Source organism: Haliotis rubra, unplaced genomic scaffold, assembly GCF_003918875.1.
Source record: "Haliotis rubra isolate DU_JTF1 unplaced genomic scaffold, ASM391887v1 Scf62, whole genome shotgun sequence".
In the NCBI taxonomy this organism is placed as follows: domain Eukaryota; kingdom Metazoa; phylum Mollusca; class Gastropoda; order Lepetellida; family Haliotidae; genus Haliotis; species Haliotis rubra.
This window is the reverse complement of record NW_025767324.1, coordinates 2743761-2758751: the sequence shown is the minus strand read 5'-3', so window position 1 is coordinate 2758751 and position 14991 is coordinate 2743761. Positions and strand designations below refer to the sequence as shown.

The window sequence follows — 14991 nt, the reverse complement described above, 5'->3', positions numbered from 1 at the left end:
AAAATGCAACCAGTTTATTAGTTAAGTATGCTATTCATAGATGTCATAGAAAGGGACTCATTCCAGACAAAAATGCATAAAATGAGAAAATATTTCGTATTTTGACACAAACAAATATATTCATTTGTCAACTAATGCAGAAGACGTTTGTATATTTTTCAGTTTCAGTTTAACTTAGTTTAAGCTGCATTTGCTATTTAGAAATAGTGAAGTTTAAAGTGTTGATGTATTTTCATCTTTAAACCAGTAAACGAGGACCTATTAACTGAACATTGAATAACCCGCTGGACAAAATACCTGGAATATTGAACTCAAGGGCTGGCTATCGATATAGATCATTCAGATCAATAATCGATTGCTAAATATTGATCAATTATCAATATCAATCAATATCGGAGAAGTAACTTTGAGCAGAATTGCCAAAGAAAGTCCTAAAGAAATGAATATACAGCATTTCAAACCACTGCTGAGTGGTGAAATGTTTATGCATGGATTACTAACAAAACAGCATCCTGAACACAATTTAGAAGCAGACCATGAATAAAAAGCTAACTTTGTGTATTGTGTGAGTCAATAATTTTTTGCTATAAAGTTCTATCACAAACGTTCATGTATGATATTATCAATGACACTTTTTTCATATCAGTAATCATTAATATTTTTTCCTATCGATGATATTTCCAATTACCAAACTTTTAAGCCAGCCCTACTGAATACATGCTACTCAGTAATACGTATACACTGAGACATGTCTGCTATACACATATTATTTATAAATATTCCTACTATACAATGCCTGTATTTGAGAAAAATATCATTAAAAAGACATTTATATAAATTAACATTGTACATGTTATATGTACTGGTTAACCTGATAATAGTCTGTCTCACAGTCCCTGAGCCATATTATTTTCCCTATTGCCTAGCCCTCCCTGCAGTGTTAAAGCCCTAAATGAAGCAAGCCTAGATTTCCCCAGGTTCAGGGATCTCTGGTCTGCCTTGTGCTCCTTTTCAATTTAAATGGGTTTATTTGTTACAATCAAAATTATATATTCAGAGACTAAGCGTTAGTCTAACCTGATAAGTGCAACACTCAGAAACATTTCAGCTTTATCACAGATAAAGGTAGCCAGTAGATAATCAAGTCTGTGATAGCACAACCAACATACTATGCTGCTGGGATATGCTGACACACAATCAATCATGTCAAGGAGTCTGACTACCCAATACCAGTATAGCCAGCTCCTTTGACGAGCATCAGCTATTGGGGACCTTTGAAAAGTAAACCTGCAATACAAGTCAGTCCTGCTTGAACTAGTTTCTATTTCTTCAAAAGCATTTACCATGGTCAGATGGTGAACAGCATTGTCACATTACAAACACACACTTAAAGTTTTCTGTTACTATGATGACAATACAGTTGAGGGAAAGCTGGACAAGCAAGTTATATCTAAATAGTAAAAACGTTAACCATGTGAGCTACTGCATTTAGTTAGTGTTTGTTTATGTAGTGTTCAGCACCCAGCTGTTTACCTTCATATTCATGTGTGGTAGCCACATGATTTCCACATCACAACTTGAGAAAGATTGAACAGATTTACTTCAAATTACATTGGGTTACTTCATTGAAAGAAGTGACATTGTTGACCCTGTCATTCTCACAACTAATGCTTATGAGTAATATGACTGCTGTTGGCCAAGGTAAGGTAACCTTCTCAAATCCTTACACAACTAACCCTAAGCACTGTGCAGAACCACAACCTCCGTGGGTCAAGAGTATCTTTATCAGCCACAAGCTGGTGGGAATAGTTGCAACCGGTGAACTGCAGTCTTGATAAAGTTTTATTTAATTTCATGAAAAAGCACACACAAAAATCATACTTCATCGTCAACTTAAAACATAAAACACGTTTATACCGGATTTAGATGAAAACACAATGATCGAGTTTCACTTATTACTTTGTCTTGGCCTAGACTGGAAATGGGCACTTGGAGGACTGAACCTCAAAAAATGAGAAATGACTTGATGTCAAGATCTACACCACGAAAATGCCCCTCGAAAACAGGTGACGGCAGGATAAGTGATCGCAACTTACCTTTCGAACAACAATATTTTTCGATTAACTCATGCAAATATTCATTGTTCGACACTTATGTCATTAAGACAGAAACAAAGATACTTTACCTATACGAGGAAGCTCTTCTGCATCCTCTTGTGATTCTGTCAAGGAGAATAATCCTGTAATTAGGACAACATATGCAACAAACTTCCACATGGACGCCATTTTACCATAATGTAAAGTTGTTGCCGGGTTTCTTATTTCGTAAAAGCATTTGGTGTTTTTTATCTTTATTCATAAGAAGGGATCATAGAAAATATTATAAATCACTTTTTGTCATATTCGTGTCATGCTGTATCGTCATTAAAATTGCAGAGCAAAACAAATTCGTAATACGTCAACAGGAATCTTAGCTTTACACAATATTTTTCAAAATGGCTGCGCCCATAAGGTGCATGAGCGCAATGTTTCATCACATTCATCTCCGAAATGTGTGCCATAAATGTTGGAGATACCTACTCGGTGGAAATAAGTTATTGAAGTCTTACGCGCTGAGGGGATCTTTTATGATTTCTGCCTCGGTCCTTGCAGCACAGATCTCTGAAACAAAACTAACTGTAGGTGGTAACATTCATAGGCCCCCACTGCGGGTCAGAAAATCGATAAACTAGGCCCCGGTTTAGTATCCACACCCCCTTCTATATATAAATTTTCTGACCCGCAGTGGGGGCCTATGGTAACATTGGCAATTTGGGGGATGTTCCTATTACAGTATTAGTGCATACCAGCTAACAAAATATAGAACATAAAATAAACAAAACCAAAATAAACATGATAAAGCTAAAATGAAATGTAAAGAAAAGTTATAATTCTTTCAGTTTTACCAAAATGATATGATGAAAATGACAGGTACATGCTTCTCGGGAAGAGAGCGAAGAGAGGTGGTGATGGATATATGTCTGATGGGACTGGTGGTGTAGCCTCATGGTTAATTCATTTACTCGTCGTACTCAGAGCCATAGTTTAATTCTCCACGTGTGTGGATCCCATTCCTAGTGTCACGCACTGTGATGTTGCTGAAGAATTGCTAAAGCAAAGTAAAATCATACTCAGTCATGTGTGTCATGACATGTCGCCTGATGCAACTGCGATCTTATGGTGAACATTATGAGCATCGATTTACATACCTACTGTAAAGGGAGACATCATGGACACAGTATACAAAATAGCTATAAAAGGAGAGGAGGAGGGAAGGCTGATGATATTTATAGAGAAGCATGTACCAAGCTATAAATTATAAACAGTCTCTTACATCATATATATTTTGTATATGGAGCAATTGATTGGTTCTACTTAAATAGTAACCCTGGTAATAGGCCACTGACACTGTAGGGATTGCTTCCATCAATACAATCTTTAGTATTGGCAAGATTGATGATAGTGACCCGCTCCGTGGTGTAGTGAGCGTCCGCCCGGAGAGCGGAAGGTCAAGGGGTCGATCCCCGGCCGCGTCATATCAAAAGATGTTAAAATATGGTACTTGTTGGTTCCTGCCTCACGGCATAAATAGGAACAACAAGGACTGGCCTGCTCGGAGTCAGTATAATATGTCTGAGAGGGGTATTCACGCCAACCTGCGGCATGGTATCTCAGCGGGCTAGCACTTTTAAACCAGCTTAAGTCAGGGCTAGTACAAGCAGCCACACATGCACGTCGTCATATGAGCGTATGATGATAGTAAGGGCCTTTCAGGATTGAAAGATTTACCACTGAATAATTTGTTAGTCAAATTCATTATCATGATAAACTTGTTAAAAATTGAAACTTACCAGTGCCTGTAGTATCATTGTTGATAGTGTGGAGATCAACTTTTTAATTTTTTTCAACTAATTTTGAGCATGTGTAACAATTGTCACACTGAAAGAATTGAAGAAGTTACAATCTTGTCTCAATTATCAATGTTCCTATTTTGCAGTTAATCTGTAATAATCAAGGGTTGTGTCTTTTCATTATCATCAGCCCCCTGATCCGACTACCTTGACACACTCTTACCTCATCAAGAATGCATCAACGGTTGCCATGGATGCATCTTCAACTGTGTTGTCTCAAGTTGTTGCGAGCATCATCCAAACAGAGAAGGAATACAAACAGGTAGTGTCCGTGTGAAACCAGAAGAGTAGCAGTGATCAGACATTGTGAAGAAAATCAGCTGAGAGGTTGACTGGTTATTCTGAGATGTGTTTGTACAGTTGTGTATGAGCTGACGAGTAGGGTGTTTATATTATGGTATGGAGCTATGTGTGTCAGCTGTGTTTTTATTTTCAGATAAATAGTTCCGTGTGAACAGAGAAGCACTTGTGTAGAGTGAGATGGGTGTTTATGTTGAGATGTATGCTTGTGTAAGAGCTGCAAGTGTGTTGACAGATTATAATAATAATGATAATAAGGCCCCTTATATAGCACTGAACTCCACGCCACACAAGCATGCTCTAAGCACATACAACATAACAAGACATTATTACTTGATGAAAACAAACTATAATCTCATTAATTCTAACAGACGGATAACCCAAGTTGCCTGTGAGGCTTAAGAAGGTTAATAGTCATATGCCTTATGCCACCGAGAGTGTACAATTGTGTACGAGCTGCAAGTCTGTTGGCACATTATGGAGGAGCGGAGAGTTCATTTTGGAGTAATCTGCCTTTCTGTTGGCAGACTTTGGACGAGCTGAGCGAGTTGCTGGAGTTTCAGCTCCAAGTTATGGGGCATGGAAGCCCACAGGAGCAGCAAGTGTGGGATGAAATCATTGCCACGAGAGACAGACTGGCTGCCATTAAACAAATACAGCAGGTACTTTCATGTCTGTTTTCCTTCAAGTTTTCAGTGGGGTGCTGGGGTAGCCCAGCAGTTAAATCATTCGCTCATCACGCTGAAGGCCCAGGTTCAATTCCCCACATAGGTACAATGTGTGACATAGGGCTGCAAAGATTAGGTCAGTTCGATTCATCAAAAATCGAATCTGACACCTTAGTTTTGATTTTCAATAACCATTATCACTATTTCAATTCAATATTTGAATCGAATTGAAAATGATCGAATCGAGGGTCCAATAACGAAAATTGAATTGAATCGAGGTCTGGGTGAATCGTTGCAGCCCTAGTGTGAAGCCCATTTCTGGTGTCCCCCGCCGTGATATTGCTGGAATATTGCTAAAAGCAGCGTAAAAACTAAACTCACTCAAGTTTTCAGTGATTTTACAAATTTCCTGTAGCATATTCATATAAGATATGATATCTTCATATATGATATATTCCTTGTAGTTTTAAATTAATATTGTTCCTCAGGGATCTGGCTATATATGCTGATATGCAACATCAACCTGATCTCACTTAATACAAATCTGTTGTTGCATGTGACATTAGTGACAAAGCAGTTATCACGTAGCGCCCTTCCCCGTGTGTCTGCTCTAGTTGTTATTTGGAAATGAGCTGTAATGAAGATAAGTGACAATGTATGAACGTAACCATGGCAACAGTCATGCTTTCATGCAACAGCTGTTCACTTTTACTAATCAGTCAGAATGCTGTTATTGGTATTGGCAAACAATTGCTATTTATGGTACCAGTATCTAACATCTACAAGCACTGCTTAATAAATGTATATATTAACTTATGAGGATGGATGAAATCACAAACATGAAGTTTGACGGTAAAAACAATTGAAAGTTTCTCTTTTTGTTTTTAGGTTAAGTCGTTTGTGAACTTGTTATAACTTATTTTCAATAACAGAGGGACTTTACTTTCCTGCAAAATGTAAACCAAAAATCTTTGGATATGTTACTATTACTCTGTGCTGAGTTTTATTTGTAATAGTTCTGGGCAAAGTATGTGGGCACAAGGGGGTATTGGGTAATTGTACAGGAAATTCAAGGATGGTTCTGTATTCAGTGCAGTGGCTACAAAACATTTTTTGGAGAGCAGGTAACTTGGTGAATGGATGTCCTAGTGCAAGCATGAGTGAGTAAGTATGGTTTTACGATGTTTTTTTTAAACAATAGTATGGTGAGGGGACACATTGTACCCATGTGGGGAATTGAACTCAGGTCTTCAGCGTGAGGGCGGTGGGGTAGTCTAGTGGTTAAAGTGTTCGTTCATCAGCCTGAAGACCCGGGAAGAGACTTTGCTTGAAATGAGCCCATACACGAAGCAATGAATTGGTACCTGGTAGAATGGCATAATGTCAAACACCAACACAGTTGGCTGCTGATTGGATTTCAGTGGTACCCATGAAGATCTGGGCTAGAACTGGTCTCCAGTAACATGCTTGTCGTACGAGGCGGCTAACAGGATCGGGTGGTCAGGCTCACTGACTTGGTTGATGTAGATTGATGCTCATGATGTTGATCACTGGATTGTCTTGTCCAGACTCGATTATTTACAGACTGCCACCATATACTGAATTATTGCCGAGTTAAATAACCAAACCAAAAGAGTGGCAGAGTAGGTTTGCAGTGCTACGTGGTTGTTTATCAGCTCACCTGGTTCACTGTTATTCATGTCATTATGCCCCCAAACTGTATTGTAGCTCATGCAATCAGCTGTTAGTTTTCCTGGCTTACCTATCTGCACACTGCTATGATATGTCAGTTTAATTACTGACTGTGGTATAAAACAACATTTACACCCTAGGTTGATTGTTTCAGGACCTGGAAAGTCTGTACTCCAGTGTTGAGAAGCTGATGGATGCCTCTGGGGAGGTGTCTTTCTTTGCAGGTGAGAGCTACAGCATTCTCTTCTTGTCATATCTTCCTACGAACCTCTGTTCTAATATGGCCCATTCATGGTGCGAGTGGTAAGGATTCGTGATTGCTTGCAATCAGATTTAGTTGTGCAATCAGTGATGTTGTTTCAAAAGTGATCATTCGCAAGGCCTCGGTAATTTCCGTATGCTTCGGGAAAACTAGAACCTCTTCCCATGCGCGATGCGCAAATGTTTCTTCTAGAGAGAACTCAGTCATGTAATGGCGAATCAATGGCGTCTCCATCGCCCTCGTTGACAACGGACAAGCTGGCCATTAAATGTCTTATGTGTCACATCAACACAAATCCCCGGCTGAGGAGGGATATTTGTGGCCCCACATTTGCTGTGAACAGAATACTACTTCTGATTGGATAGAAACAAGGCAGACAATTTGTGTTGTGATGTTTTGCCGCTACGGGATTTTACAAGAACCGGGAAATATTGCCGTATTAGAACAGAGGTTTGTAGGAAGATATGACAAGTAACCTCTGTGGGAAGAGAATGGAGCTACAGATGTGTGATTAGTATCCACAGGTGTCCTCCACCTCATTCGAACAGATGTTGCTGAACAGATAACCATTTCAATTAAAAATGTGGACAGCTGGAGTTGTATTTGTGTTCACTTGGATGTTTCTGTTCTGATAGCTTTAGGCAAAGGAAAACAACAAACTTCTCTGTGCAGAGTTATGTCCCTTAGTCGTACCAGGATACACAATTACATTGCTTGCACATTGTTAAAAAGTACAAAACCAATCTGAATGATTTCTGATTCAGGTGCACAGTATGCTACTACATGTACGGGAGAGCGTTTGTACAGCGCCAAGTCTCACATCAACGAGGTCAAGGCTGTATCTAAACAAGCTGAAGAATCGCTTAATCGCCTGGAAGTGAAAGTAATTGAGGAGACGTCCAAGCAGGAGGAGGAGAAGAAGAAAAGGAATGCCGCTGATGAAGAAGAAGCATCCCAGTTCATTGACTTAGACCTTGAGAATCAGAGCGATGAGGATGAATCCTCGCAAAGCTCGGCCTCATAACATCTGGTGTCAAAGGAGGGGGGCTGAGGGTGAGGGTCTGTATAAGGAGACCAATGAGGATAGGATGGTTACAAAGTGTGATATGGTTGATCAGTGAAACCCAAAACAAAGACTGTTGCTGATGCTCTATCTCCCAGTGCCTGTCTGTCTGACCAAAACAGGATTATTTACAGACATTATGTAGCTGAGGTACATGATATTGCTGGTGGAAATGACCCTTCAGTCTCTTTTACAGTGGTATTTACAATTTAAAAAACATGTCAGATGAAAGGTAAGTGAATTCATTCACCATCAGAGGTCACAACCAAGCTCAAATGTAGAAGTCTGATACAGTTCCTAGTGTGAGCGAGTAAGTTTGGTTTTCGGCCACTTTTAGCAGTAATCCAGCAATATCATGGTAGGTGACACCAGAAATGGTCTTCACGCTGTGTACAGTATCTATGTGGGGAATCAAACCTAGGCCTTCAGCATGACAAGCACATACTTTAACCACTAGGCTACACCACTGCCTCTGTACAACCGGAGCTATGTTGAAGGTCATCTGCCTTGATATGGTTGTTTATACTGACTCAAGGAGTATTAGTTGCAGAGAATTGTGCCCCATTGCTTGAAAGGATCTGATCAACTTTCACCATGTGAAATCAATGAGCAGGGTTGTGTGTCAACAAACCAAGAAAATCGGGGATTGAAACCCACATTCCTGGCATGCCCAAGGGAGGCAATTCTGCAAAGAAAACTGTGGTAGCTGAAAATGACCTGGGTGCCGTTGACCACAATGAAATGAGAGCTTGTGTATTTGGTGTCAAACTCTATTGATTTATATTGATATGTTAATAAACAACAGCAATAATGAATATTGTAACAGTTTTATTCATAAAAAGAATGTAAAGTCTTAATAAGGTAATGAAAATATCTTTGACTCTGCACTCATGAATTTGCTTTCACACTAATGACAAATTGCACTCCATGGATTTCATATTCCTATATATGCAGAATTCCATATCAAATGAAACCTTATACATGGCTGCTTTGTAAATAAGCAACTTTAAACAAGCAGAATACATAAATAGTAGGGTTACTATTTTGGCATAAAGTATTAATGCCAGAAAATATTATATATATTTGTACTTAATAAATGTTTTTAACAGATTTAGTGCCCTGTTTCATGAAATTTTGTCCCTTCTTTCAAAAGAGAAGTAAAAATTATATTTCGATTACCTTTTTAATTCCTTTGTTTCAGCTTATCGTTCTCAACTGCAGATTTAATATATTTGTGAACATGGATGGCACATGATACAGAATGAGACTAAACAATCAGTTATAAAGAAGAGGCACTTGATACACTCCCAGTGCAGATTAGTAACAGTCTCAAAATGGCTTTCAAATATTAATAGATAGAAAAACGAAATACCACTTGATGATTCTTCGGGAAATGACTTTTGGAAAATCAATATGGTAACTGAAGGTTAGAAAAGCATACAAGTGTACCGACGCCTGCAGTGCCAAAAAAACATAAGTGAATTGTGTTCTATACCAGTTTTGACAGTATTTCTATGATATTTAAGTAGTCTGCTTAATGTGAGAAGAACAAAGTGATACCGAAGTGATACCAGTCTTGAATGTTTACTACTGCTAAGTAACAAGCCAAGGATAATAAACAGGGTGAATCTGGGATTCAAACCATGGGCTTAAGATCCTGACACATCTAAGCGATGCAACTCTGCATAACAAATTGCGGCAGACACAACTGGGTTGACATACCGCCCATGAAGTATGAACATATTTTAGTATATTCTGTGTAAGATCCTGACACACCTAAGGGATGCAACTCTGCATATCAAATTGCTGCATATCATACTGCCCATGAAGTATGAACATATTTGAGTATATTCTGTTCACATGTGTACCGACCATGGTGCTGGTGAAAGAAGGTGGTAGAAAGTCTAGCTCTCTCAAACCAATAACACATCAACATTCAATATGGTACAGGTCCAATATTTCCTCGTGAGTCACTTTGATCCGTTTTGGGAACAGTTTGGGCTCAATACATTTGTTTTTCGCTCTGCAGTTTTGATCAGTCAGCACAACAACATTCATCTAAAAACAGTTCCATAAATAACAGCACTAACAAAGTAGAAAGTAGTTCAACAGGTAACATGGTACTTCTGTATGGTACACAGTGAGTCAACATATGGCTTAACTAGTTACACACATAGTAATGGCATTCCAGATAAAGTCTACGTAGCATACAGAACCAACCATTTCATATTCATATGGTGTGTGGGTTTGTCTGGGATGGTTTTTTTCCAAGGAAATAATGGAGGAAAATTGCCTCAGTTTATAATAATTTTCCATTCAAAATCTTTTCTAAAAAAAAATAAAAGCTGGTAAAGATTAAAAATGATTATTTTTAGATCCTACTTTCAAAAAAACACATTCACATAAATCCCATTTCCTTACCCCATAATAATATGAAATGTCTGATGACTCCTAAATACATGTAATGGTATAGCACTAAAACTCCAGACAAACTACGGCAAGATTTATCAGCCACGTGTGTCAATAGTCTGACAGAACTAGTAACCGAAGTAAATCATCCTTGCTTGGGTTTGGTTCAGCAATTTAATTATGAAAACTAGCTAAAACAAAATGAGAATTCTGGAATAGTGAAACATAAAACATTCTGTGACATTAGTGGTAGGTTGATAGCAGGCTCTAGTGTAATGTCTTACACTGAAAGGCATCCAGGTTCAGACCTTTTCAAGTCTTCATGATCTACTGTAATGATCTACATGGGTTGACATTTTAAACAACGACAGACACACACTACTGCAGAGCTTGACATGTCACGCCAAGGGACTTGCATATCTACACACAGATGTTTGAACACATGGACACATTATGCAACGTGTGCAATATTTAAAGCACCTGCACAATTTTGATACTACTGAAGAACTACACAATGTTTTCATTCTGAGGATCTGCTCAAATCTTCAGGGCAGAGCTATTCAACTTCCTTCTGGCATGTTTCCCAATGTTAATTAGCAGTTTATAATTAAAGAATTCTTTTTGAGAATTAATAAATCAGTCCACATTACCTTAAAATAACAATAACATGAATACATGTACTTTTATTATTGAAGTATTTTTTTATTATTGAAGTACTTTAAATATTTTTGTATTATTGAAGTATTTTCTATTATTAAAGTATTTATGCAATAGGGATGAAACATGTCCTAAATCCGATGAAAGTCTGAGTTATCACAGATTTAGAGTTTTGATTTTTAATGTCACCTTCTTGACAATTACATATTATCTACTGACAACACCAGTATTTGAATAATCTGTACTCTAAAACAACAATATCTGAAAGCTTCCATATGGAGCTGCTCATACGTAAGGGTGTATAAAATAGAAACACACCAAATTTATTTTGTCATTTATTATCTTAATCCCATATCACTGGGTACCAGTGAAGGAAATATAAAGTGAAAATTTTAATGTGTCCCTAAGGATGTTCAAATTTTACACAAAACTTTCTTGATTTTGCATCTTTCCAAATATGCTATTCCATATACAATATATAGATATACCATTCCTCTACAACTGTCTTAATCTCATAAACAGGACCCTTAATAATCACATCATATTTACTTTAGAAATAAGACTGTTCATGCTATCAATGGGAGTATGTGTGTACTTGTTAGTACAACATTAAACAATCATGGATAACATTAATGCAAGTAACACTTAATAACATTTTTCTACCACCGATTGTTACCTTCACCTTGAATAACGAACAGTTTTACTTACAAGCATGCACAGATTACCTCATCCTCTATACAAGCATATCACTACCTTAAAAAGATGTTTATTTCACAGCCTTTCCCAACCCACACCCATTAATTAAAAATAAACTTAAAAAATAAGAAAACTCCCCATACATACAAAAATATAGCTTGGTAACAAAATATCACGCATAACAATATAAGTTACAATTGAAAGTTGATATTTGATCAATATGGTTTGAATTGAAACCTCATCGTCTTACATCAATTCAGGTCAAGAAAGACAAACAGCATCATTCAGCACCTCTCCTCATCCACATCTTGAAAATAACTGTTACATTTAAGCCTAATATGTAGTTATACATGACTAGCTTTGAATTCACTGTAAGTTTCTTATCATAACAGAAATAGAATAAATATTTTCCCTTTTCTATCAAAGTACAATAACCTGTCAATGAAATTTTTTAGAGAGGATATTTTGGTATATATAGTACATGGTTATGATTCACAGCACATGTAAAATGGCTGTTTCTAACTAACATAGAAACTTGGCTTACTGTTTGGTAATGATCTTGATGGCAAGCAATGACAGTAAATTGCCATTGACAACTCTTAGCTGTGACATAGGTGGTGTTGGAGAGTAGTTGAGTGTATATAGCAGTAAAATGGGTGATCGATGATGATCTTGAAATTGTATCACTTTCAACATCATGAATAATTAAGTAGCACCTATATAACAAACTAAGAGTAACTATCCTAATTTGTGAATAATATCAGAGCTCAAGAGCAGGTGTGTATTTGTGTAACACACATACAATAGATCACAATTTGTCCTTGCATACAAGCATTCATGAAGAAAAGTAACAGCCTAAAACTAATTGTTGTCTTTTCAGCTTGTGTACCAGTGTCTTAACAAATCTTGATATGACCCAATGCTACAACCACCTGCCCAACTTCTCCTGTGTGAATAACAACTTACTTATAGTAACTTACTGGACCAGAGATGGTGATATATATATTAATTACCAATGTGAATGTGAGTAAATACTCCACACCTGAATCTTTTATCTACAGCCCTGGGCCCTTATTCATTTGTAGCCTTAAGAATTCTTAACTTTGATCGTACCTAATCTGTAAAGAATGGGCTTAAGAAGTTTGTAGGACTACGAACGTTGAGAGAATAGCTAGCCAGTACTATTATCATCAACAAACATACATTGGTATCTTAAGTAGTTCTGTTTTTTAATTCAATAGGCCCATAAGATACGGGTTAGAATTGCTCTTCAGTAACCTATGCTTACTTCAGCGAGAAACAGGATCAGGTGGTCAGGCTCGCTGACTTGGTTAACACATGTCATTGTATCTCAGTTGCCTAGATCGATGCTCATGCTGTTGATCACTGGATTGTCTGGTCCAGACTCGATTATTTACAGACTGCAGCCATATAGCTGGAATAGTGCTGAGTGTGGCGTAAAACTAAACTCTCTGTAATTCACTATCCTCACATTGGCAAACTACTCTGTCCATATCCTTTCATTACTCACACTTCAATATGACAGGAATCAAATGGGTTTCACAGGGCATTAGCACTAATCATAAACACTCCATTGGCAATAATGGAGTCATCTTGATGCTCAGATACAACTGTGAGTTCAAGACACTTAACTGGTACCATGACCATTAACAGAATGTTACAACTGTTAGAAAAAGAAGCTTGTCAACTGATCATATGTTCTGAATATATAAGCACACTGAATTAACATCCAACAAAACCACTACAGTTTCGATGTAAGCACCAAAAAATAGTTTCCATGGCAGTCTTTTAATAACTTGCTTCAAAGGAGAGCTTGTCATGGCAACTTACTTCCCTTTAACACACTCCATCAACCAATCAGAATCTTACAATGTACAATGGCACAATGTTGCTGAGTGACTGTTCTGTATAATACACACTTCAGAAGTTCTAGTATGATACACAATATATATCCTGCTATATACATGATACACAATACTGAGAATGGTACAGATTCAATCTGGTTCTGATTTGTATATACGAACAACACTGCTGTACCAACAACATATTTTGATACTTTTATACGTCAAACAGCACGTTCTGAAACACTGTCCCTGGAATGAAATGTCCCTTTTTCATTGGACAAACTCTGGTTTTGAAGACAAAATCTAAAATGTGAGTATAGTGTACAGCAATCTCATCATACACATGAAAACAATTTGTTCATAAACCAGTCTCACACACCCAATTGTGTATTTACATTATGCTCAGAAATACACAGTGGAACAAAGTAGATCCTTAACTCTTCTCAGAGAGATCAGCCAATAGAAAAAATAATTTCCAGATTTAACAATGGCCTTGAACACTTCAGAAAGCTAGGATACATGATTAAAGTTTTGTCGATACTTAGATACTATTACTTCATGAAACAAAAGATTGATATGTCGGAGTTCATGCAGTCCATGTTTAGACCAATCATTGTGGTTGTGTCGGAAAGGAGTTCTATAAGCAGCTTTGTGATTGGATAATCAATGCCATCGTGTGCAATATCAATCCTTACTTACCAGAATCAAATCTAATAACAAGATGAAACCATATAATCTGACCATCAGAGTTTCACTGTGACAAATAATGTTCTAGAAGGACAGAAGAACGTATGTCAATTGTGTGAGGCAGACAATATATAGCACTATATCCTGGAATAGCAACAACAACAATCATTCAAGACACTCACATCATGACAAACAAACCATTGTACCGTAATCAACATACTTAGTACCCTGGACTTCACTACATGTAAGAGACCAGAGCTCTTACCGACATTCCATCAAGGTAGGTTCTCTTAGTTAAGAATCCAAGATAAATATTTGAACACAAAGGTCATACAAACTTAACTTTCTTGACATATTTTTTAAGCCTCAGCTGCGCATCAGAACAAGACATATTTGAAAACAGAGACGCTTGGTTGAAATGCTGAAATTCCGTACATGATTAGGCTTGACAAAAATTTGGAAAGATTTCCGTCCGTAACCCCCGTTTTTTTTTGGTCATTCTATGCCTAAGAATAGATGGTTTTTCGATCCTCATATTGTTCAAACTTTATTGTAGATATTTCATTAGTTTCTTTATTGTCAAGATTACTTTACCTTTAATTTATATTTTTACTACCAGACCAATTTACATTTTGACATTTCAAGTGGGGGGTTATGGGCAGAACTCCTACCAAACATTTTAGATATTGTTTGGAAACAACAAATACCTATGCCTTGTATGAACATGTGTTATTTCATGTGGT

General features: G+C 37.3%; 2 protein-coding genes and 1 long non-coding RNA gene across 17 annotated transcripts in view; 2 read left to right on the top strand and 1 right to left on the bottom strand.

Annotated features, from left to right (window-relative positions):
• Positions 1-5466, bottom strand: part of LOC124256193 (prenylcysteine oxidase-like) — a 98434-nt gene extending 92968 nt beyond the window's left edge. Inside the window, exons 1-3 of one of the 14 annotated variants that reach the window (XM_046690174.1) lie at positions 5451-5466; positions 2609-2660; positions 2186-2221 (exon numbers count right to left, since the gene is read on the bottom strand). Coding sequence is in view for 1 of the 14 variants with exons in the window: in XM_046690175.1 (XP_046546131.1) it covers positions 2186-2285 (100 nt within the window). In the remaining 13 variants the exon portion in view is untranslated. Of the gene's footprint in view, positions 1-2185; positions 2310-2579; positions 2676-2944; positions 3024-4112; positions 4202-5450 lie in introns of those variants that run through there. The other 13 variants (XM_046690163.1, XM_046690168.1, XM_046690162.1 and 10 more) reach the window with 13 other exon arrangements.
• LOC124256200 lies at positions 156-10790 on the top strand. Its single transcript, XR_006892850.1, has 3 exons — positions 156-167; positions 9824-9829; positions 10615-10790. It is a non-coding gene; the product is annotated as an uncharacterized LOC124256200 (long non-coding RNA).
• On the top strand, positions 2484-9109 carry LOC124256197. 2 transcript variants are annotated; one of them, XM_046690178.1, is made up of 5 exons: positions 2484-2677; positions 4080-4211; positions 4777-4911; positions 6764-6833; positions 7636-9109. In XM_046690178.1, the coding sequence occupies exons 1-5, from the start codon at positions 2495-2497 to the stop codon at positions 7893-7895; spliced, it is 780 nt and encodes a 259-aa protein (XP_046546134.1). In that variant the 5' UTR covers positions 2484-2494; the 3' UTR covers positions 7896-9109. The 2 variants fall into 2 exon arrangements, with proteins under 2 accessions (XP_046546134.1, XP_046546135.1); XM_046690179.1 differs by having other exon boundaries at positions 2484-2684.
• Positions 10791-14991: the final 4201 nt, after the last annotated feature.

Coding starts and splice junctions, on each gene's coding strand:
- LOC124256197 (XM_046690178.1), top strand. CDS start 2,495: ATGGCTGCGCCCATAAGGTGCATGAGCGCAATGTTTCATCACATTCAT. Junction 4,212..4,776: donor CAGAGAAGGAATACAAACAG/GTAGTGTCCGTG, acceptor TTCTGTTGGCAG/ACTTTGGACGAGCTGAGCGA. Junction 4,912..6,763: donor CCATTAAACAAATACAGCAG/GTACTTTCATGT, acceptor TGATTGTTTCAG/GACCTGGAAAGTCTGTACTC.